Genomic DNA, 25761 nt, shown 5'->3' with positions numbered 1-25761 from the left:
GCAAAAGTGGCAGCCCTATTGCGGCACTCAGTGTCCGTATTCCCGAGGTGGACAGTAACTAAGCACATTTACATGAGTACTGTACTTAAGTACACTTTTTGAGTATCTGTACTTTACTTGAGTATTATTTTTTTCTGGAAACTTATGACTTTAACTTCACTACATTTGAAAGACAAATATCGTACTTTTTACTCAAGGTCCTCGAAGTCTAAAGTCGTTTCTGTAGCAGATGATTTTTTTTTCTTCTTTAAAAGGTGTTTGGGTTTTTGCAGAAAGCCTTTCAGGAATCACTCTTGTAGAGTCTTGTAAAGTTCAATGCATTTATTAAACACTGATTTATAGTTTATAGCAAAATGAAAGACGACAGATGTCAAAATGCTAATTTTGTCGAGTATTCACATAAACAAAGTTGATTGTCGTAAGTGAAGGTGAACAGTTGGAGAATCAGTGTATTGGATCCGTGCATTCGGCTTTAAAGTGACAGCAGCTTTGTAACTTTTCTACAAGTATTTAAATGAGTTTAAGTTAGTCGTATGCTAGTATGTCAGATGGAGCATCACTGACTGGCTTAAACCATGATGGCATAATGTGCATTTATACAACAATAATAAAATAATGCGTTGACAAAAAAAAAAAGGAAATTTACTTTTGATAATTAAGTACTTTTGAGAACAAACACTTTTACTTTTACTCAAGTAAAAATTTGCTTTTACAACTTTCACTTGTAACGGAGTAATATTTGACCAGTTGTACTGTTACTTTTTCTCAAGTAATGAAGTTGTGTACTTTGTCCACCTCTGCCGTATTCACTAGTTTTTATTCGCCCGCTAAAATATATAAGTGGAGAAGTGTAGGGAATAATGAGGGTAGCCTTTAGGGGACGAATTCACATGAACACAGCCGATGTCATTGATTAGTTTAAACATGCTGACTCTTCAGAAACTGTGGATTAATCAAAATTAAACGAAATAAAATTTGGCAAAGGTTGCGTTTGTTTTGTTTTATGCGCAGTTCTGTGATCATGCTGCTCCATCTGAAAGCCAGAGGGCGCTCTCGCGCAGAAACTTCATATATGCCCAGCAGAAATATGATAACCAGGAAGTCCCAATGGGCATCATACTATCACTGTGACTGAATAAACATAAGATTGAAATGCTTTGATTGATTAAACAGGACTAATAAACATGATCATGACAGTATATGGTTTATACTAATAATAAAGTATATTTAGCCTTCAATGCTAATCGACATAGCCTTTATCACTGTATAGAATACTGTGAAATATGTTGTGTGTAATAAACCCCATCATCTTACAGAAGGATGCACAGCAGAAGTAACAGAAAAAACGTGTTACTTTTTATAAGCAACTCAAACTTGCAATGCTTCCACATGGAGCAGCATTTACTACTGATCATTGTGGCGAGGTTGACGAGCGAGAGACGTAGGAGGATTGAATGAGACTGGTGCGGGATTGAGAATGAGCGTCACCTGCGAGTTCTCTCATGAGGGAGCTCGGAGCCATCTAAGGACGAGTGACACCAGTGAAGGAAGAGAGAGGACCTGTGGCCTCATTTATAAATGTTGCGTATGCTGCTCTCTATGCAATAATTGCTATTTATAAAAAGCAAACTTGACGGAAACATTTGCGTTACTTCAGGCAAGCTCTGACCCAGGCGTACGCGCAAAAACGGGTGAAATGAGAAATGGTCACACCGCCAGCAGATAGAAGAAACACGTGAAACTGTGTAGACCGTTGTGTAAAAGAAATGGCAATACTGCTTCTCATAAATAACATGAAGACTTCACAAAGCAAGTCTTACAATTAACAGCCTACACGAACACCCGTTTGATCGATGTGCAGTGTAAAACAAACAAATTAAAAAAGAAAATTATAACAGAAGCATCATAAAAGGCTTCTGTTGAAAAATTAACACATATTTGCAAAAAGACAAATGAAATATGTTCTGCAACAATATTGGCATGTTATGCAGTTCATCCTCATAAATAATCTGGATAACAGAATGAAATGTACAAAACTGATATTCTCGTTAATGTGTCCGTCTGGCGGAGCAGATATAGATGCAATTAGACAGATACAGAGATAGATAGATAGATAGATAGATAGATAGATAGATAGATAGATAGATAGATAGATAGATAGATAGATAGATAGATAGATAGATAGATAGATAGATAGATAGATAGATAGATAGATAGATAGATAGATAGATAGATAGATAGATAGATAGATAGATAGATAGATAGATAGATAGATAGATAGTCCACTGGGAAATGTTGTTTTCATAGTAAACATTTCTTCTTAGAATCATGGTATTCATGCATATGCCTTTAGTTTGTTTTATTTTTGATAAAATAACGCATGTATTTCTCAACCATTCAGAAAGAAAATGAGAAATTCTCCTCAAGAGGGGTCAGCTCCGGTGTCCCCTTTCCCCACCCGTGGCACACACACACACTCTGGCGATGGAGCGCTAGGCGCTTTTTTGCCTCAACTTTGATGTCCGACCATTTCTTTTTTTTAATTCGGCCACGGTCCGAGGTTGTGAGGCTACAGCATTTACGGCATCTTTTGCCACTCGTGCCTTTTTGGCATTAGTAATGCCCACACTGTGCCCTCCAAACAACATTTTTCTCCTCTTTTCCACCTCGCCAACGAAAACTTCTACTTCACATTGAAAGTTACGTTTTTTTGATTACCTCTCTGTGTTTGCTTGTGATTTCACAATCAATGAATTTTAACTTGTGGGCGTTTCACAGACTATTTATGGGCAATTATGGGCATGACATGAAGCCGCAAAAGCTGCGTTACATTTAGAATTGATTGTGATCTATTAAGGGAAAGCTGCTTAGGATATTGCATTTTATAAATCCGAATATTTGTGTCCTTATGCACCTCCTATGTTTAATCCGTACACCACTTCTGATGCAAATCCTACGCAAAGTTTCATAAATGAGGCCCCAGGCCGAGACTTTTTTTTATTATATTACGCCTTTATAATTCAACATGATACAGTCTCGATACAGCAATAATGCTGCCACTTCAGCTCTAGTCTCTTCTATTATTCAAAAGGTTGGGGTTGGTAAGATTTTTTTATGTTTTTGAAAGAAGCCATATTTTATTATATGTGTATGTGTCGTCTGTGAGGGGCTGCCGGCGTTACCTTCTTTTAGTTTAGTTTATTGATTCAAATATTTTAAATGTTCGCTGTTCCCTCCTCGTTCCCTGAACAAAGAACTGTGTTACAATCATTGAGCCATTCTTCATTGACTAGATCCACAGAAAAAAAATTATAATATTCGTACTAAGCCTAATCGGTTTAAGCGCGATTAATTGCGATTATGCACGCATCCCTACTCAATATTGATTCTTGTTTGTTGAACTGTTGTATAAAATCGGTATCCCATTGTACTGATATTCAGGAAAAACAGACCTATTAAAATAAATTAAACAGTATTCCTCAACTATATCAAATAAAAAAGGGCATATTTGTTAGGTTTTGTCTTTTGTTTTTTCAAAGTAGGTGACACTTGATCAATGTGTTAAAACAACCAATTCTGTAAGCCATGTCACAGATCAAAGTCATCATTAATGTCAGACTGTACGATAGTCAAGGTGCGCTAAAAACGGACGCACACAAGAAAACTCATCCGGAGTTTTATATCCTCAATCAATGAGGTGTTTGGTGACAGTGAGCTGCATTACACACAGGATTGAAATGGTAGCTACAAAGAAATCTCTAGTGCACATTTTGGCCATAGTTTTTCTTGAAAAACGAAGATAATTTTACGTTTGTCGTGGGAGAAGTCAAATCTTCTGACATTCCCAGAATTTCGTCTGAGGTAAAATTAAATTTTAGCGGACATCATTTTAGCGGCTTCCGGTGAACATGTCAAACTAATGATCAAATACTTCAGGTTTTATCCGTGGATCAGAGGAATCTTTTAGGATTGCCAGAATTTGTTTCAAACGGCCATATCGTGGCCAAAATTGCACAATGTGCACCCGGCTTTAATCAATATAAACACATATACAAACAGTTTTGCATTGAACATGAAGCATTGAAGTTGCATTGAACATGAAGCATTCATTCAAAAACAAACTTGCAATCATAATTTTCACCGAGAGAAGTTTTGCTGCCGTGTGGATAAAGGTTACTACACCGATATTTCATTGTGTAAGTTTTCAGGTTAGAGAAGGTCTGCTGACTTCTGCTTCATCACACAGATTTGCAGAGGGTAAAACTCTGAGGGTAAAATAAGTTTCACTTTTCCCACAATTCCCCTTTGATTTGGAGCTATGAGCCCACAGACACATTTGGCCTAGTTTTTTGCCGAGACCACCGTAAACTTTGAGCAAAATGATTGCTCACGGCCTGAGAGCTGTAGCTTATACATGTTTACACCGGAATGATAAACGTGTTCGGAAGCTCGACGTACCAACAGATGTAACTTATTCTCATATAAGTTGTTGTTTTTAATTACATTCTTAATTATAATTAACCACATATTTTACTCTAGAACACCGATCGACTCTAAGCAAAAGAGCCCCTAATGAGTCAATTTTTTTTTTTAATCTGGCCTGTAGCAGCTCCACTTTGGGACAGGACTGAGTTAGCAATCGGATTTCAAAAGCCCTTAAAATGCAGCAGCCGTCGCTAATGTTGTGTGAGATTCGCCTGAAGTCTGTCAGAGAGATGAAAATCAGGCTCCCTGATGTTTTTTTCCCCTCTTCCATTAAACAGACAAAGTGATGGGTCCTACAATTTGTTTTACTTAATTTATTTATTTGATTAACTTTATATTGTGACCTTTATTTTAATCAGTTGAGTATTTAGCAAATGCGTGTACTTTTGTACATGTACATGTGTAGAATCAATACAATTTTGTTTGACTTGATGTTTGCTGATGTATGGCTTAGATATGTCACATTCCCAAAGGTTAAAGTGCTTTGAAAATCAATTTTTTTTTCCAAAAGAAAAATGCTTCAAGTCACCTCTATTTCTATAGCGTTTATACAATACAGATTGTTTCAAAGCAGCTTTACAGAAAAAAAGTAATTGATCAGCTGAGGTGAGATGGGTGTTCAGTCAGTTCAGTTTAATAATTGTGCAAAGATTGTCAAATATGAATTAAGATTAATTCAGCGAAAATGCAGCTCTAGAGAAAACATTGATGTCATCATCCAGCTCAGTTCAGTGTTCATCCAAAAGTATCAGTGCAGTCAAATCCATAATATTCCTGAATAGTAAGGCTGGTATGGATATAGTTTTGTTTTCCACTGGGATGCTGCAATAACAGAGATATTTGCAATGTAAATACAAACAAGTCAGTTGTTGAGTTGGTAAGGCATTAGTCACCTTTAAATGTATTATTAATTTGTGTTCACATCACTCAACAGGCTCGAATGATCAATCCCGAGTAGCAACAGTCAACATCACTGCACACATAGTCTGTGTATGCAGGGACATTCCTCATACCTCTTTGTTTGATGCGGTCCCAAAAAATAACACATTTTGAAGGGCTATCTGGCCCTTCTTTTTACCTCTATCACTTCAGCCGAATAAGAATCAAGACAACCCTACCCCTTCACGTGAACACGCAAAATGAAGTGGTAGGGGAAAGGAAAGGGTTAGAAATGGGATTGGGATGAAGTGTCCCCGATTAAGCAAGCCAGAGTTGACAATGGCAAGGAACCCAAACTCCATCGGTGACAGAATAGAGGGGGAAAATACCTAGGGATAGATCTAATAGAGGGATAAAAATGCTTAGTTTGACTAAATTATCCACATACAAATGCAGCACCTTATTACTAAAACTACCAGAATTAAATAACTACCAGAATGGCCATAGCCGTTCATAGTAGACTGCACTGAATTTCAGTTTTGTCATGTCCTATTTACATTCAAAGCTTTTATTGAAGATTTATATGTCTGCCATTATATTTTATAATGAACAATATGGATTAAACGGATGGAGCACATAGCACTAAGCAATCTTTTTTTGTAATATATAATTGTATAAGAGCTACTAGACCGTGGTCTAGCGGGAAAGCAAAGTTTTTACCGCAGTGAAAATGTTGTTTTTGAAAGTCTAAATGCCAACAAATATGGATTGAAGAAGAATATTTTATTAGATAAAACATGTTGTGAATTTTGGAAAGTATTTGATCTATCTTTTTTCAATACATTTTGACTTTTGAACTTTACAACGCTCTGGAGTTATTGGAAATGTTTGTATCACATGAATCGGAAACAAACCTATGCAGCCTTCAAGGCTCTAAACTAAAACCTCTGCGCCTGTCAATCCCTTTCTTGTTGACATTTCAAAGTCAAAGCTACGTTTTAGCTTAGCAAATGTATATAAAAACAACTAGTAAGTTGGTAGGCAACAGTGTAATAGAAATAGGCATGTTCACTGAAATAATATGTGTTATAAGCATAATGTAATGATCTGGATGAACATTTAAAATACATCTGTGCTTCCCAGCTCCTGAAAAGCACCAGCCACCACTGACTTGTGGTTCAGAGCCAGAAAATACCATGAAAATTGACCTGCGAGAGCAGGAGGAAAAATCAAACTTGGGTTCGGCCCAAGCAATTGAACTGAAGGCCTCCACAGACATTTTTTTACTAGCTTTTCATTGAAAACATGTTTCTGTACAGTTATCCGAGGTTCAGACCAGACATGTTTTTATATGTTGTCATCTTTCTCCAATTCCACTCAAATCATACAGCTATTTTATTCTTTCTGAAGTTTAGGAAGATTGACTTTTGTATGTCTGAGGATTTAAAGTGTGTGTCATTGTGTGTTTCTTTAGGACGATTACTTCAGAACCTGGAACCCCGGCAAAGCACAAGACCAAGGTAAGCACATTCAGCACAAACGTGTTTGTGTTCCTCCTTCACAACTATTTTCTCTGTTGCTTTTATCCATTTGTACACCTGACCCTGTAGTCTCGCCTCTTTCTTCTTTTTCCTTTTTTTTTTTTTTATACCTGTTATATCTCTACACCCAGATTAATCATAAAAAAACCCTCCAATCCAGTGCTGGAATCTCCATTTCACTGAATCGATCCTCATCTCTTCTCCAGACATTAATCAATACATGAGACACACACACACACACACACACACACACACACACACACACACACACACACACACACACACACACACACACACACACACACAGCTAAATTTAAATTAAGACATATCATAGACTATCATTAGATATATAATTAGACCTACATCCTAAAAGAAAACTTAACGTCCGGCAAAAAGGTTTAATCAGATTTATCTAATTTCTGGAGAAAATGTGCGCACACATTCAGCAATCATGCAAATCCAACAAATTTGTTTTAGAAACATTTTTCCTGAATCATCAGGTAAATTAAAGAGCTCAAATGATTGACAAAGTAATTTTACTGGCCAGTCTCTGAATATATTGAGAACTCTCATAAAGGAAATATGTGTTGTGCATGTAGTGATAATTAACAATCTCAGCGTCACTGTTGTCACCTCATATTCTGGCCTCAGCAGGTGCAATCATGAGTTTGAATGACGCAGCGCCAAAAAATATGCAGATTTAATTTTAATTGTTCACTTAGTAGATTTGGTTCAACAAGGTATATGACAAGATATCTGCATGTTTGAATTAAATTGATTGTTTAAAAAGTATTTGTCCTTAAATTTTGAGAAGTGAATTTAAAACATTTTGAAACTAGTAAAGGGTTTTTGGATTCCCTTATTCAAGGTAAACGCAGAATCAGCGTGACGTCTTAAGGATTCACAGATGAACATCTGTAGAGCTGCCGTCACTGACACATGCAATGTTTATGCTCTGCAGGAAATCATTTATCTGATTAATCACATATTAACTGTTTGACTTGAATGACTGTACTGTACTAATATAATTCAACATGCATGGTACAGTCTCGATACAGCAATAATGCTGCCACTTCAGCTCCAGTCTCTTCTATTACTCAAAAGGTTTGGGGTTGGTAAGATTTTTTTATGTTTTTTTCTGCTGCTCATCAAGGCTGCATTTATTTGATCAATATACAGTAAAACAATATTGTGAAATGTATTTTCTTTGAATATATTTTAAAGCTACACTTTGTAACTTTTCAGTCCACTAGAGGGCGCCTATTCAAAACAAAGGTGTAGTTTGATGACGCCAAGTTTGAGCTCCGAATCTTGGGACATGTGGTCTTTACCTCACAGCCGGTGGGAAAGAATCGGGATAGGACTCTGGCAGAAATCAAGATCATGTATGTGGTTATTAACGTTACTGTAGTGTAAAGCAGAGCAGGACCGAGTGTTGAGGAGCTGAGTAAGGCTGCTGGAGCGATTTTTTACGCAAACACACACCTCGCGAGCAGCGGGACTGTCTGGACAGTCGCCGGCACCATTTCTGCTTTCCCGGTCATTTTTCCGGGTTATTTTAGGCATATATAGATGATTTGCATATGCCAAGGTTATGGGTTTGGCACATACATAAACCTTGCTCTGCAAGTTGCTTTGAATAAAAACAACTGCCAATTGAATTAATTAGATTTAGTTATTAGATTAGTTTGAAAAAAATATAAAAATCCCAGAAGGACCTCTTGGTTTGAAAAATCCTTCATGGAAGGAGATGCTTGTTCTAGAACTGCAATACAGGCTCACTTTCTTAAACAGGGTGTTTGATATTAATATAGATTCCACTCCGCTGAGCACTCCGGTTAATGATTATAACGAACCGCCATGAATGTCCAATCAAGATCAATTGTTTTTACAGAAACACCAATAGAGAACAGCAGACAGATGCAGGCATGACCACACCATATGGAGAGTGAGAGAATAAGTGTGTGTGTGTGTGTGTGTGTGTGTGTGTGTGTGTGTGTGTGTGTGTGTGTGTGTGTGTGTGTGTGTTTACCATCTGCACAAGTTTTATCCTCTGTGAATGACTCCTTTAAGAACTGCTACAAACCATCATTTCTGTAACTAATCCTGCACCTCTTACAAGCCACCCTCTTCTGAGCCCCTCACCTCACTAATCTCGGTAAATAGCTCCGCTCCAAAACCTAGTGAGCTGTCTCGCCGTCTCCTGACTATAGAGGTTACCTTCTTACCCCCTCTAATAAATGACTGACAGCCACATGTGCAGTGAGACGTATCGCATGTAGGACCATGAAAGGGAAAATAAAATCACAAAGCGGCAATAGAAATTCAGCTAAAAGAGTTGATTGCATTTTTGACAGAGTCACCGTCTCTTTTTGTACTCTGAAATGTGCTGGACTAACCTGAAAAAAGCAGGTTTTGTGTGCTGAGCTAAAGGAACTGTTTTAAGATACCATGGTTCTCTAAAAAGAAATTCCGGGCACCCATTACCAAAACTTTAATAATAAGATTCAAGTAAAAAAAAAAAAAATGTTTTACATTATTTTGTTGATTTCTGCTGCCAGTGTTGATCACTACATCAATTTAATATTGTGTGTTATTTAAAAAAATCTGTTGTAATTCCCAGCATGCTTTGCACTGGACAGGATCAGTAGGGTAAATGCTGAAATGAAGTGTTATTTTATGTGTTTAGGGAAGGTAAAGACCTGCTCCTGTTTAATGCTGTTATGTTTGACATTTAAAAGAGTTTTTGTTCTGTTAAAGTTTTTGAGGTGACCATTTGCTTGTGGTTAGGATGCGTGTGGCCACATATACATAACATTGACTCTATGATCACTGATATCTTACCTGTTCATTAAATTTGCAAGCTAACAGTCACATTTAGAATGTGCTAAGCTAGCTGTTGATTTTAACTGAAATAGATTATATTAATTGGTTCCAAGGCAACAACTCAATTTGTTGGAACAACATAATTTTTAACCCTCCACGCACACCATGGCAACATAATCGCCATTGGCTAGTACATTTTTTCGTTTACCCACCAGACTGATATACTATTTTATTTATATTAGTGCTGTCAAATCAATTAATCCCGATTAACGGCATTCAAAGTAAAATTTTGTGTTTACATAATGTGTGTGTACTGTGTTATTATTATGTGTATAGAAATATGCACACATGCATGTATATATTTATATCAGACATAACATTATGACCATTCTTTATGATGACATTCACAGGTGAAGTGAATAACACTGATTATCTCTTCACATGGGAACCTGTTAGTGGGTGAGATATATTAGGCAGCAAGTGAACATTTTATCCTCAAAGTTGTTCTGTTAGAAGCGGGGAAAATGGTTAAGCGTGAGAATTTGAGCGAGTTTGACAAGGGGTTCAACAGGGTCATGCGCGGCCAAAGCTCACTAATGCACGTGGGGAGCGAAGGCTGGCTTGTGTGGTCCGATCAATAGACAAGCTACTGTAGTTCAAATTTTTTAAGAAGTTAATGCTGGTTCTGATAGAAAGGTGTCAGAATACACAGTGCATCACAGTTTTTTTCATATAGGGCTGCATAGCCACAGACCAGTCGGGGTGCCCATATTGACCCCTGTCTACCGCCAAAAGCACCAACAATAGACATGTGAGCATCAGAACTGGACCACAGAGCAATGGAAGAAGGTCACGTTTCTTTTACATCATGTGAATAGCCGGGTGCATGTGTCGCTTACCTGGGGAACACATGGCACCGGGATGCATGACGGGAAGAAGGCAAGCCAGCAGAGGCAGTGTGATGCTTTGGGCAATGTTCTGCTGGGAAACCTTGGGTCCTGCCATCCATGTGGATGTTACTTTGACACGTACCTCCTACCTACACTCTAAAAATGGCTGGGTTAAAAACAACCCAATTGACAACCCAGCGCTGGGTAAATATTGGACAGAACACATGCTGGGTTAAATTAACCCAGTGGCATTTTAAATTTAAATGTTTTACCATTAATGGATTTGCTATTTTGGGTTATTGTTGCTGGGTTGTTCTTAAAAAATTTCCTGTGCATTAGCTTTAAAACTAGACAATCATGAAAGAACAAATAAAGAATGCATGTTTAGACTGTTAAAACAATCATTTTTATTGCTTGACAAATGGTACAACACACAAATGTGTTCAAATTGGCCACAATGACAACTACAAACCTAATATTTTCTGTCAATTTATTCACGTTTAAATCAAACTTTTATTTTGACGGGTTGCCGTGACTTTTGAGTCTGTGTTCATGATATGACCGCGCCCCCGTCATTCACACAGAGACGCAAAACATGGAAGAGTAATATTTAAATAGTATTTAATATACACAGACACTCATATATTCGGCTACAGTCTGGAATATAAAGTTAGTCTACATGTGAGTCGATGCTATACAGATACTATCGTCACATATTTAACATTTCAGTATGTACTTGGTACCGAAGTACTGGTACTTGTGACATCTCTACATAAAACCATGTTTAATTTTCGTTAGGGTATCATGGTTCTGTGTAATCACAAACTGTATTAATCTATCGTCTCACATGCTTAACGTTACCTAAACTAACACGAGTCAGTTACATTGCATCGGATTCTGAGGTAAAACTTTTGTCGTCTTAACGTAAGCTTAAGAATTGTTGCCGCGAAGAAAAAAAAAACTAAAATTATGCTAATTAAAATGATTATTAATGAAAATATATGAACTTATCTTAAAACATCTGCAACCAGTGGCTTTGTCTTTTGCATTGTCCTTTCAAAATGACAGTTTGGGAGCGAATTTAAACGAATCAAGGTGGGAAGCACGTGAAACAAGCGCTGGGTAGAATCAACCAAGCATTGCGACCCAGCAGGTTTAACCCAACGACTGGAAATTTGAAACTACCCAATGGTGTAAATGGTTAAAAAATAACCCAGCATTATTTAGAGTGTATAGCATTGTTGCCGACCATGTCCACCCTTTCATGGAAACGGTATTCCCTGGTGGCTGTGGCCTCTTTCAGCAGGATAATGCGCACACGTAGATAAAGTGTAATAAATAAAACCCTTTAATGTATATTTTTAATATTTTCATTCTATTAGTATGAAAGAAGACACTTTATGGTAGCAAAATAGCCAAAATTCACAAAATTCGAGCAAAAAATATATAGTTTGCCTATATAGTTTCTTGCCTTAAACTGCCAATAGTTTTCAGTTTTGAATGAAATTGGATGGATGCATGACATGCAGAAATCTGGCAAAAATAAGCGACCCTTTAAAACTCTCTGTTGTCATCTTCATGATGGACCTAAAACGCTGCCCATGTAGACAGATAGGTTTTGGAACACAGCTGAATTGTGGATAATGGCTGATTATTTTACAGTCATGCCTGTTACCGTACCCGTCCCAAACTTAAGAATGGTGTTGTTTCCACATTGATCTCCTAAATCACAGTTTATCGATTCACTTCTCCTGAATTTTCATTAGACGAGAGAGACAAGCAATTTAGAGCTCCATCTCTCTCTCTTCCTTTGCACTTCTTATAAACACCAGTTATGCAAACACACTCACATGGCGACACACACAACGTTAAACTATCTCTGACCGTGAAAGCAGTGTGTGGCTGAGCCTGAGTAATTTAATTAGCCTCAGTCTGTAATTATTCACTTTAAAGAGAAATGAGGGTTATGATCTTGTCCATTACAGACATGACAAGAGATATAAGGAGCTCAGAGAATAATGTGTGTGTTTCTGTGCGTGCATGTGTGTGTGCAACATTGTCTTTGCTGTAATCTGTTATTGTGGCACTGCATGCGCTCTCAGTGAATTTAATTGCGTGTGCAGGCCTCATTACAGCCTCGTTATGGGGAAATTCTCTCTGAATGCTTCATTTGCATTTGTATGGTTTTGGTGTTGAGTCAGCGTTTCAGCGCCAAACTGCAGTGGCAGCAAACACGGTTTCACAGGGACGGCAACACAACAATCTGCCCTTTAAACTGCCTGCAATTTATGCACAGGGACAATACGGCTTTATCTGGAGCTGGAGACTGGATCCATTTAACTGGTAAAAAAATAAATAAATAAAATACGCTCTCCGGTAGGTTTAAAGAGATGGAAAAAAGAAAATAAAGAGAGGAAGAGGAATTATATTTCTGGCCAACTCAAATATGAAACAGCCACTGAAAGATGTGGATGGAATATATGATAAACACTAACAGTTTTGAATGCAATAAGAGTGTGTGTATGGATGATTTGAGCACATAAGTTCTGATCTTCAAGCCTGAAAAATAGTTGTGATTGTCCACATGAAGACAGGGTAGGGATGTGTTTTTTACGTTGTGTTTTTAACTTTTATTTTATTTATATTGATGATATTTCAAGAAAAAATGTCTTATCACTAGGGAAAACATAATAGAACATTCAGTTTGGGGGCAAGTATGGATTGACACGTACAGTAGAGTGATTGTTTTCATAATGTTTACTTTTAATTGGGGGGGGGGGGGGTAATGGAAAAAACAAACTAACAAAAAAACCTCTGCAAACTCTTTCCATCTCTGTTTAACTGTATGTTGTCTTGCAAGTAAAATACCCTTCTTCATTTGGAATTTCCTCCCGAATTCACTTTCCCATTTCTGCTAGATGTGTTTTTTCTATTCTCCATCATTGCCAGATAGTGAGAAAATATTATTCTGGGATTATTATTATTATTATTATTATTATATACAAGACCCATATATCTTTGTAGTCAATATATCAACTTTTTATTGTTTTTAGATATAACAAAATAAAGTACATTCAACCAACAAAACAAACAGAAGGGGGAGCAACAGATTAGTCATAAATTATTTAAAAAAAAAAACACTACTATATATGATCATTCCTTTACATATTCCAATATGCTGGAAGAAAATCATCACCATGCATGCATCAGTGGTCCTAGGTTTAGCCTTGTTAATTCGTGTTGTACATCCACAAGTCAAGGAGGTTATGAATCCAGTCAATTTTTGCACACGTGTGGATTAAACCAGTTCTAAATTATTGTCTTCTTTGCTGCTATAAACCCAGCAAGCAACATTCTCTTTTGTAATGAACTTATACAGGCATCAGAATCATAATTTAGAAGACATACACCTGGATTAAACCTGTGATCAATTTGCAGCAGAGAGAACAAAACAAAGTTTACATTAGACTGACTACGATTGGACACTCCCAAAACGTGAAGAAAAGTACCTGATGCTGTGTTGCAGATATGGCAAGTTGATTGCAGTTTCATTTTCAACCCCTTGTAATGGGTTATGTATGCTCTGTGATTGAATTTAAAATTAATATGATGATGAGCCAAGTTTTTAGAAGTTAAGGTTAGATTAGACCACACACCCTCTCCCTGTCAACAGATAAGTTCAAATCGGATAATTCACGATTCCAGATAGATTTAATAGCAGGTTTTGCAATGTAATCATTAATTTTACTATATTAATGAGACAGATGACTGACCAGAGGGATACTACCCATTTTTTAAACTCCCTTTGACTAGTTCGCACTTACATCAAATTAAATAGAGTAAAGATTATGCGTATTTGGCGTGCTGTCCGGGGGCCTGAACCCAGAGTACCCCCGTGTGATAGAGATACTCTAGAACTGGACTGGAGTGTATTATAGATTGTGTTGACATCTAATAAGAGTTTGTTAGAATCAAGTGAGGAGATGGGGTGGTGGAGGGATGCTAAAATAAAAATGATCAACGAAAGAAGGTAAATCTGCTGTATATATATACACACCTCTTATCGTAGATTAGCTTGATGTGATCCACTTGGGTTTAATTAGGTTTAATTATTTGCACGTGCTCCTCCCGACATTTTGTTAATAAAAACACTTCAAAATAGTCCTGGAACCTATATGCCCTTTCCATGCTCAAGTGGAAAAAGACATTTTAATGATTTATTAATAACCTAGTGTTTTCCGTGCCAGTGTTGACTGAAAAGATGAAGCTGACGATGCTGACTCGTCATCTGCAGTAGTGAACAGTAGTAGAAACGCTCATAGATTTTACAATTAGAGAGATTTTGTTGTTTTTTTTTTGTTTTTTTTTGTTTTTTTCCTGTCATTTTAAGCTTTCTATAGATATATATTCTCATGCCTGTGAGGCAAGTAGCCTATACGCGGAGTTGCGGTTCATTTATGTGACAGAGGCGGAAGAAAGCGATCCTGTTTGTTTTCTTTATTTTATAAAGCAACTGTTTTGTTGTTATTGTGAGTGTACACAAAAAAGTAGAGCCTTTAAAGTTTGGATTAATGTATTACACTTATGAACAAAAATTACAAAGTAGTTAAGTTGAAAAAATGCGAGTGATGGTGACGGAGCCACCATGTTGTGCAGTAAAGGAAGCTAAACATCAACACTTGGATTTGCACCAAATATTAGCAAATGTTTATCTAGGTTAATCTTATAGCGAGCAGCCTTGTAAGGTTGCTATTTACGTGTAATGCAATTTATGTTTAAAAAGATAAGCCATTTTTGAGGTCGATGGATGATAGGTGAACGTTTGGATTTCCTGCTTGACGCTGTAATTACCACAAGGACCCACAGTTAAACGATCTGTCCCTTACGGACTGACTGCGTGACTTTGTTACTTCCTGTGGAGGTTTTTTTTTTTTTTGCGACTTACCAACTAATAAAACCTTGTTCGACTAAGCTTCTTTAGTTGACTAACATTTAGTAAAGTGAACAACAGGCCAACTCTTGAAATGTAAAGGGTTCAGCTGGCTTTAAAGGTGCCATTCTTTGCTTGTTTTCGAAGCTTTGATTATGTTTACAGTGTGCAATATAACATGAGTTCATGTTTCGCGTGTAAAAAAACACAGTATTTTTCACACAATTTACTTATCTGTACAGCGCTGTTTCCTCTGTCCTAAAAACGGCCTGATGATTTCCTTGTTCTATGAAGTCCCTCCTTCAGAAACACGTAACGAGTTCTGATTGGGCCAGCGCTTCCCGTGTTGTGATTGGACAGCAGCTTAGCGCACTTTGCCCAGAAAAGGTCCCGCCTCTTACCATAACGGGGAGATGCAAGCGCTGAATGCGCGCTCTTCTTCTCCACGTGGGAGAGCAACAAGACCACGCCCCCTTTTTTTGCGTGTTCTTGTGGGCGGAGGGTTAGTCAACAAACGGTTCTAGTGATGTCATTACATCCCTGCACTTCCTGCTGTAGTCCAAACCGGCCGTTCGCTGTAGGCTTTGAAAGGGAACTTCTGTTAAATAAAATATCTCGCTTGGCATTGAACTTTGAGCTTTATAATTTTACAGGTATTATTTATGCTCTAACAGCAACATTACACACTAACTAAAGTTTGATAGATGGAATCGCGAAGAACGGGACCTTTAAGCCTTATTTTAGCATTCACGTATAAGCCAAACACTTGCTTTAACACGCCTGCAATGAAGCCAAGTGTGAAAACAGCACAAAGTGCACACATCCGGAGAAAGAGAGAGAAAATAGGTAACGCGCCAGAAGGAATATGACATTATGATTTTAGTATGCCATTAAAAATGTATTAGAGATGTTTATTTCTTCATTATAAGCAGATAGTTTGAGACAGAGAGATGAGATGGCAATAGCGTCAGCCAGCAGTGATCCACTTCTCTCATCATTAGCGCTGTGCCGTCTGGTCTGGTACAGGCCGTGTCTTGGCCTAGATTCACTATGCAGAGAAAATCCCACGTGGGACTGTCACACGAGCACAAAGACGTTATCTACATAAGACATGGCAGGAAAAATATGAACTGTAGCAAAAGCTATGTAAGGTTCATTGCGTTTGCCACAAGCATCACTGTAAATGAAAGTCAGCGATACAGTTTGAAGTTCTCTCATGTGACAATTCAACACAGGAATACTGTACTCTCTCTACCAGAGTGATTCATCTCAGTCAGCATTCAGATCGGACCCTGTCTGAGGACGTCTCTTATCAAAGCAAAAGCTGTGAACTGCTGCAGTGTGTGCAGAGGCCAGCGGAAAAGCATTTTTTATGGTCAGTATATTTTCTCAATGCACAGAAAGTTAAGTTTCAAACTGACATCTGGTGCATCAAAGAGAGAGAAAACGATCTGATTGGTCATTGGGTCTTTAACCTCTTGACCAGTCACCTGGCACTAATTAGCCCTGCTGCATTCACCTCCTCTCACTTTCTTGATTTCTTCGTTATGATAAATAGAAAGTAATTGGCCAAACGTTTGCTTCGGGTTTGTTGCTGGCTGACGATCAATAACGGAGAATTCTGATTGGCCTTTCTCTCAATCTCACCATCCCTATTGGTCTCCGAGGGCAAATCATTGATTATTATGCTCGACACATTGGCATGTGGTGTTGAAAGCAGAAATGTTCTTGAATGAATGGATTCTTTTCTTCTTCTTTTTTTTTTACTGTTTTCCTCTTGCCGTAATTAATTGGGTAGCGATAATTACCTGCAGTGAGATGGTGCTTCAGCTTTCTTTTGAGGTCAGATGGTTTTGAAGGAGAAATTCATTTATAGAAAAGGAAAAACAGGTTCTATGATGTGAAGAGATGGTAGAAGATTTTGCATTCACATACTGGTTCATGCTATGTTCTGGACCTTGCGATTTGTCATTGGAAAGATTTGCCTCTAGCTACATTTTTGCAAAACTCATAAAACATACTAATGCGTAAAAATAACAATTTCCAGCTGAAATGAACACTAGAGGCAGTAAAACAGCAACAGATTGTATTCCTTTTCACACAAAATTATACAGGGGCAGATTTGTGCAGTTGATATAATTTCATTAAAGAAAACAGTGTTAAATAAATGATTTAATATTCCAATAATAATCACACTAGTTCATCCACTATTCTTCCATCTTTCTTTGCAGTTGCCGAGCAAACTAGTAACTGAACGTTGCTCATCCAGTCCGGTTATGAAACCAGTGCTTGAAGTGGGCCGGTATTTCTATATTTTAATCTCCAGCATAACAACACTTTGTCTTGAGTATCAGCACTTCTAATAAAATAATAATAGTATGTTTATTTTTTGTGGCGCCTTTCAAGAACCCTTTGTCGCTTTACAATGGGTCGGTTTACAACTGCTCACAGGTTCGTACTCGTACCACTCCGAAACATAGAATCAGGCCTTTAATGAATTGTACAAAACACGTGTTCAGAGCTTTTGTAAACCATACGAGCTGACTGGATCAATTAACATGCATACAATTTGCATGAGTGGCGGACCGTTACCCTGCGCTCCAAAAGTGTGATAAGATTCAAGCTTTTCCTATCACCTTGCAGATGATTCGAATTCTATTGAAAGTGTAGCAAAACATTACGGAAAGTCGAACATGATCTAAAGCTGCCACTACTGTGGCATGTTGTAGCTATTGTTTATACATGTGTACAGGTTGCTATTTTTCATTAAAAAAGGGAAAAAAGTTAACATAGAGACAGAGTGCATTTAGGCCACGCCCAGGGGGGTGGGGAGGGGTTGTCTTGGGCAATCCAACACTCTCCATTGACTTTGTATTGTGTGAAGCAGTCAATGTCTAAAAGCTGATATGTGACAAGGTGTACAGCAAACAAGCTACAAAACAAAGAACTACGTTTTTATAAGCTGTCGACACAAAAATATATAATAAGAGGTAAAGCATTAGCTGGAAGAATAGAGAAAATTTTGGGATCCTGACACTCAGTATGCTTACAATTGCAGTAAACGTTTTGTTACTGTTAAGTCAAATATCCAAATGTCACTTTTATATAATTTTTCCTGTCTCTGATTATGTTCCCCTCCAGTGGGCGTAGTACTTAGTGTAATATAACATGTCGCTCTCTGTCTCAATTGCCTGTATCCACTTGTGTGTCCTTAAACGCTTGTTTTTTGGGTCGACAGCTTATAAAAACTTCTGGGTTTTTGCACTCTAAAGAATGCTGGGTTAAAAACAACCCAAGTTCGGTTGAAAATGGACAAACCCAGAAATTGGGTTGTTTGAACCCAGTGAATGGACCCATTCAAACAACCCATTTTCTGGGTTTGTCCATTTTCAACCCAAATTGGGTTGTTTTTAACCCAGCATTTATTAGAGAGTGTTTCTGGGTTTTTTAGCTTGTTTTCTGACACCTGGTCACATATCAGTTTTTTTTTTTTTTGGATTAAGTCAGAAATGACAAGGAAACCGCTTCACGCAATACAAAGTCAATGGAGATCGTTGGTTTGTTGGTGGGCGTGGTTTTAAGATTATGACGCGTATCGCTCTGTCTCTATTGGCCCCTTTCACACCAGACGTGAAGTGGAAAAGCGAATATTTTGCTTGTGAATATTTTGCATCAAAACCATTCACATCAGCCGCGACACAAATTTGCGACGTTTCAGAGCTCCAACATTCCAAAACATTTGTGCCGTTAGCCACGAACGTTAGCCAGAAAACATGGACACTTCCTCATGCAGTCAAATATAATTATAAAATCTAACACATTTGTGTTGCTCTAAATGTGAATTATTATAGTGAGTTTATACTTTACTTCAGTGTTTCCCAACCTTTTTTCAGTCATGGCACCTTTTGAAAAGGTTCTAAATTTTATGGCACCCCCTCGCATACATTACGCTAGGGGTGTAACCACAGATATGTATACGTAGATACCTCATTAGCGACTGTCTTATAGGCCGCTATACGTTAGCCGTCCGCCATTTTAGAACGGTCAAAGCCGGTCGTGAACGCGCTTTGTGACAATTCAAATGTCACACTGCACGTGCAAGCTATGGTTGACAGGGAAAAGCAGTGCATTTGTGCATTCTGGCAGCGTCTCGTTGATCACTCGCACCTGAAACGTGTATTACAAATACAGACTATAATATCATCCATTCTGTCACATTTGCTGGTGTTCTCCTCCGAGATGTGCTTTGATTTATGACAGGCATCATATATCTGCTGAAAAGGCCCCATTCTCAAACACACATGCATATAATATGCTGTATAAGTTGTTCACTTGATAAATGTAACATAAAAGTTAAGATACGCTTAGTTTAATCATTTAAACAGGCCTTGGACGTTTGGGCAAAATCTTCTGGCAGTAATGTTTTTGTGTATTTTATTGTATTTATTTCACAGCGCTGGATGTTATTTGGTGATTGTGAAACACACGAAACTCACTGCACTACATGATTTTATGGTGAAATCGGTTATCTTTCTTGTTAATAAGGTCAAGTTGATCATTTAATTCAGCGCGAGCATCGTGGCAAAAATAGACAACAGACTCGCTGACAGAAGGGCATGCTTATACGACAATTCACCATGACGTCACAACAGTAATAAACGTTCTTCCGGGTGGCAAAAGCCGAAGCGTTCCTATGGCAACGCGAGTATTCAGACATAGTTAACATGATTATTGAGGGACCGATTAATTAATTCAGGAGATAGCAATACATGAAATGCCTAACCTTGGTCTAGTAGATGTAGTGCTAGTCTAATACCACAATTTTTAAATGAGCTTCAGCCTACCATTGAGTAGTTATTTTAGTGACTGTTGCTGTTTGAATTACAATATGTTAGGCTATCGTAGATAGTCTATTTCCCTGTTCTCTGCTTTTCAACAAATCCTTTGCACACATTTTTTCTTTATTTTTTGTATCTGAAGCTATAGCAGCAACATTGAAAGTTCCGGTGTCTGTGTTTAACACGAAACCTTGTGTGATTGCGGCCGGCTCGCGGTGCAGTCATGCTGTTTCCCAGCTGATTTGATGCAATGATCCACTTTAATGACTAGTGGCATCTGCAATATCTCACAAACTCCCGATGTTAAAATATGTTATATTTATAATTTTATATGGAACTAATCACTACACCTGTTAGCAGTCATGTAAACATCCATTATTGATATAAAATAGCCGAAATCACATGAACAATCACACAAAAACCTTATTCCATAGTTATCGTGTGTTTATTAGCTTCTTAGTTCACGCGTAGAAATTTAGAATAGGCCCGTTCGAGCCAGAATGAGGAAATGTCCGAGACAGTGGGAGAGAGGTCTGCGCATGTTTTAACTCTTTTATATCGAATAATTCCGTGAGAAATGAATAGAAATGGTATTCTGTATGACGAAATATTTTGCAAACGTGATATGTCAATATTTCTCCAAATATGAGGACTTTTAAACTAAGAGCTAAACTGCAAGCTGTTCTTTGCGATCTCTGTGAACACAAATGAGCCAGTGAAGACGAGAGAATAAAGTGCGTCTGATAATCTATTCAAAATATTGTTCATAACGGATCGATAATAATGCACTCCTGACATAAATTAAGAATTGAATGTCACTGCAACCCAGTTTTATCATAAACAGTGTTCAAATATCAAAGCTGGAGTCTTTAATCTTTCTGATGATACTGAGTTTGTCCAGATAATGTGTGATGAGCAGTGAATGTTGAACAATAGTAATCTGAGGCCGTATGATCTTTGAATCGTAAGGGGTTAAAAGAGATCTAAAGTTTACTAATATTAGTCTCGAAATTCCCCAGCTGAAGATAATTATGCTCTGCTATGATTTTGTAGATGGACAATTTTGAGAATACTTCTCTGTAGCGCCACTTTTGACGACGTCCACTCGCTTTAGCCTCCTCACCCACAGGTTTTGCTGCATATATTTACTTCTTTCTGAATGAAATCGATAAAATCCTACACCTTTTGCTGTGTATCTGACGGCGCAACCCCAAACACAACACGTTTTCGTCATACTTTCAACTTTAAACAACAGCAATGTTCTTAACTATGTTACTATTTGTGTTATGTTACTACAGTAGCCGGCTGATCTCTTCAGTTTGTCAGTAGAAGCCGCTCGCGTTCTGCCACCCGGAAGTATCTTGAGGCGATTGTTTACAAACATTCTGAAATGGTCTATAGAACAGCAGAAATATGTCGTTTTCTCTTCTTTAAATACTCTTACATTTAGTTTGATTTAAACACTTTCAAAGGGTCAATGTTTGTTTTCACATACATTTTCCAGTTCTTTGGGCCTACTGGGAATTGAAATTTAAGAACCATGAAGCCTGTTACTAACAAGTGTTACGTGTTTTTGTGTAGATCCACACATTATAATTTCTAAACTAACACAGACGTCTCACCTGAGAAAGGTTTCTTCGGGAAGTTAAATCGCGCCGGGCTTTACAGAGTTTCACAGAGGCTGCGCAGCTAGGCGCAGTGTTCTTTTTTCCGAGTGATGACTGACAGCATCTGAAGTGTTGACGTGTGTTGACCGTTCTAAAATGGCGGCTCGTCAACGTGCCTGGAGCGTTCGAATGAGGTATCTACGTATACATATCTATGGGTGTAACGGGATTGCTCACAGTTTGGTTTGTATCACGGTTTTAGGTTCACGGTTTCAGCACGGTTCAGTATTTGCTATGTTCAGGGAAAAAAGTAAAAAATACAAATAAAGAAATTAAGAACAAATAACTTAAATACAAGATGCAGCACAATTCTATTGAGTAAATATAATAATAAAATAACAATACTTTTCAGGTTTTTCAGGTGGTCCAACATTAGTTTTTAGGACCTTTAGGATGGCAATGATGAGCAATCAATGGTCCTCCCTGTAATTATATCATTAGAAGAACTATGCTACTTTTTCATAAGGTCAAGTTCAAGTTAGAATCAATAGGTTTAAAGTCTGGACCTTCTTTAATTTTTTTTATTTTTTTTTAAATAAAAAACAATAATCTTGAATTAAGTTTTGTGCTCATGTGTAAAATGTGTTTGGCTAATAATGGCTTTCAGATATTCCAAGAGAAGACAGGAAATGAACATTTTCAGTGTGAGAAATTTTAAGTAAAGATAGTTTTACTTCCCATGGCACTTTGTAAACAAGTGATTGTTACTATGCTATTACATGTGTAGATGAGACCACAAAAGACCATTTTGCTAAAATAAATAAACAAAGGAACGAGCAAACAAATAAACCTGACGGGGGAGCATGCCCTGAGACCACATTAAACGATTCACACTTCAACCCCCACAATGTTCAAACCAAAACTATGCCCTTGCAACCGAGGGAGACAACCAGCCCCATCCCACACACACACCCATTTCTTTGGAGACACTGGCCAGAACTAAAGATAAACATTAATAATACATATACTAAGACAGGTGATGTGTCTCTAGTGAGTGCTAATGTGGCTGTGGTGTTGTTTTGCTCAGGTCGGACTGCAGATGTTGTTTGGATGGTGAATTTGATAAAAGGTCTGTGGTTTGAATGGATAATTTCAGTGGGTCTCAGCAGCAGTCCTGAATGTCTGCCGTACTTTTTTGTATGTCTGTCTGAAGATGAGAGCTGCATCCTGACAGGTTGTCATGAAAGCATCCATCAAATCTGTTGAAGTGGCGTTTAGCTTTTGCCTTAGTGATTGCTGTAATGCTGTAATTCACATTCAAACACTGTCAACATTATTTTTGCTATTCCTGCACTGTTCAAAAATCATATTGGAAAGATTGCATTCATGAGTTGGACGTCACCACCAATTCATAATTACGAGTGAGAAACTATTTTTTTAGGACCAGTTTCTAAAAACATGTCAGGTCATGGTCTGTATTAATACAAATGTATGATAAATGCTGATTAATATCGTGAAAGTTGAATCTCAAACACACTTTTGTAAGGAGACAGTTTGTGTATCTAGATTATTTTTAATTGGCATAATTTAATATTTTTAAATATTTTAAAGTATGTTTATTATATTTACAATATGGAGTTTTGAAATAAAGAAAGAATGTATTTTATTTACAATTCAGTTAATTCTTCCTGTTGGAAAAAGGAGTGTGAATGATGTCAAACCATGATTAAATATTTTGAAGTAGTTTTAATTAGTATGTTAAATAATGAAATGCAGTTCTGTATATCTCTAATACATTTGTGTTGCTGTAAATGTGAATTATTATAGTGAGTTTATACTTTACTTGACTCTGAATTTAGTCTCTCTCTCTCTCTCTCTCTCTCTCTCTCTCTCTCTCTCTCTCTCTCTCTCTCTCTCTCTCTCTCTCTCTCTCTCTCTCTCTCTCTCTCTCTCTCTCTCTCTCTCTCTCTCTCTCTCTCTCTCTCTCTGTGTGTGTGTGTGTGTGTGTGGGCGGGCATGTTTTTGTGAAATATGAGGACACAAATGTGTATAATGACATTGGCCATGTCCCCACTTTTCAAAATGCTTATAAATCATAATAGTTGAGTTTTTATAAAGAAAGTAAATATGTCGAATGTTTCCTGTGATGGGTAGGTTAAGGGGCGGGGGCAGTGTAAGGGGATAGAAAATATGATTTATACGGTATAAAAACCATTACGCCTATGGAATGTGTGTGTGTGTGTGTGTGTGTGTGTGTGTGAGTGTGTGTGTGTGTGTGTGTGTGTGTGTGTGTGTGTGTGTGTGTGTGTGTGTGTGTGTGTGTGTGTGTGTGTGTGTGTGTGTGTGTGTGTGTGTGTGAGTGAGTGAGCTGGTTGGTCAGTTTGGGGTGGAATTGATTTTCTTGGTTCAGTGTATCAATTTGCAAGAGAGACACTTGAAAACAAACAGTGTGCAAAGCAAACACTGAAAACAAACCACAAAATCAATCAGGACAGCGAATCTGAGAGAGACGGACAATGAAATGAAGAAGAGCAGAAGTGTGTGTGTCCAATGTGTAGATAAAAGCCGGTTGTTTTAGATTCATTTTCTAACTCCAGGGACCGTGACGCATCTCTCATACTTGTCCAGAAGAACTTTTCATTTCTCAGATGTTGCTCTTCCATAGCTCACGAGACTTTGTGGAGTTTTATGTTATGCTTTTTTTCCATATCAACCTTGTCTTATGCTTCTCATAGACATAAATGAGTCAGAAGATACAGAAAAAAGTTCAGTATGGTTCTATTAAACGCTGGAGTTCTTGAATTTCTTTAATCAATTTTAAAGCAAACTTTACACCAAAAAAAATATTGCATAATACTTTCATGATCCTATGGCGGAAACACCTAATGAAAAGTAATAACCGTAATCAGCAATAGGCAATCCCACATATAGCTTTATTTGAATGTTTCAGTGTGACATACCATGAAACAGAGTTGTTACAAAACATAAGAGATGGTGTCACGACTATTTCTACAATTGTTCCAAAACAAACTATTAATGAGTAACCATAAAAACGTATAATTCACTAGCCTGACTTGGTCATAGTCAATTCTAGTCAGAATATGAGTCTAAAACTGCTCCATTGGGCTGTGATTATGGGCCGGGTTTTCTGCCGAACCAGGAAAGACCTCAATTGGATAGACCTACAACCAATCAGAGCAACAGAGCGACGCATTGTCAAATGTCAACATAGTTCAACTGCACTGTGTTGCCCATGGTGTTGCCAAGTCCGCGTTTTTTTTTTTTTCTTTTTTTTTCGCAGGTTGTTTTCTATGTCCGCGGGTTGAAGCAACCGTTATGTGAGACCCATGAGTGTGAATTTTAGCAGGCAACCTTGCCAAAATAACACACATTTTACCCCCCAAACACCATTTTTCCCCCGGAGAACCCCCCGAGCAGCTATTGTTTAGGGCTAGTAGTTGGCGGGTTTTGTTGTAAAAACTTGGCAACCCTGTCTACACGCAAGCTGGAATCAGGCTGGAATTCATGATCTTTGCCGGTGTTGTAAATAAATAACATAATTTAATGATACACAGAGTACTTAACATGATCATCATTTCTGAGAGAAATTGTGAAGGTGAATGCATATACAAACTAGCTCTCTGTTTAGGATTTGAAAAAAATATAATCCAAGGCCCTTTGATGACGTGATGATTATGTTACTGTTGATCATCTGTCCATCATCGTCTAAAGCCCGCCCTGATGATTTCATTGGTCAACAGTTTC

The 25761-nt window shown here is 37.7% G+C and overlaps 1 protein-coding gene across 2 annotated transcripts in view; it reads left to right on the top strand.

Annotated features, from left to right (window-relative positions):
* The window catches only part of spock1 (SPARC (osteonectin), cwcv and kazal like domains proteoglycan 1), a 274152-nt gene that overhangs the window by 146617 nt on the left and 101774 nt on the right, over positions 1 to 25761 (top strand). For both annotated transcript variants that reach the window (XM_067456978.1, XM_067456977.1), the window contains exon 3: positions 6839 to 6884. In XM_067456978.1, coding sequence (XP_067313079.1) covers positions 6839 to 6884 — 46 coding nt within the window. The remainder of the gene's footprint in view (positions 1 to 6838; positions 6885 to 25761) is intronic.

The sequence above is a fragment of the Pseudorasbora parva genome, chromosome 11 (genome assembly GCF_024679245.1).
Source record: "Pseudorasbora parva isolate DD20220531a chromosome 11, ASM2467924v1, whole genome shotgun sequence".
Taxonomy (NCBI): Eukaryota; Metazoa; Chordata; class Actinopteri; order Cypriniformes; family Gobionidae; genus Pseudorasbora; species Pseudorasbora parva.
Note: the sequence above shows the minus strand (reverse complement) of the source record. Positions and strands in the feature narration are given on the sequence as shown.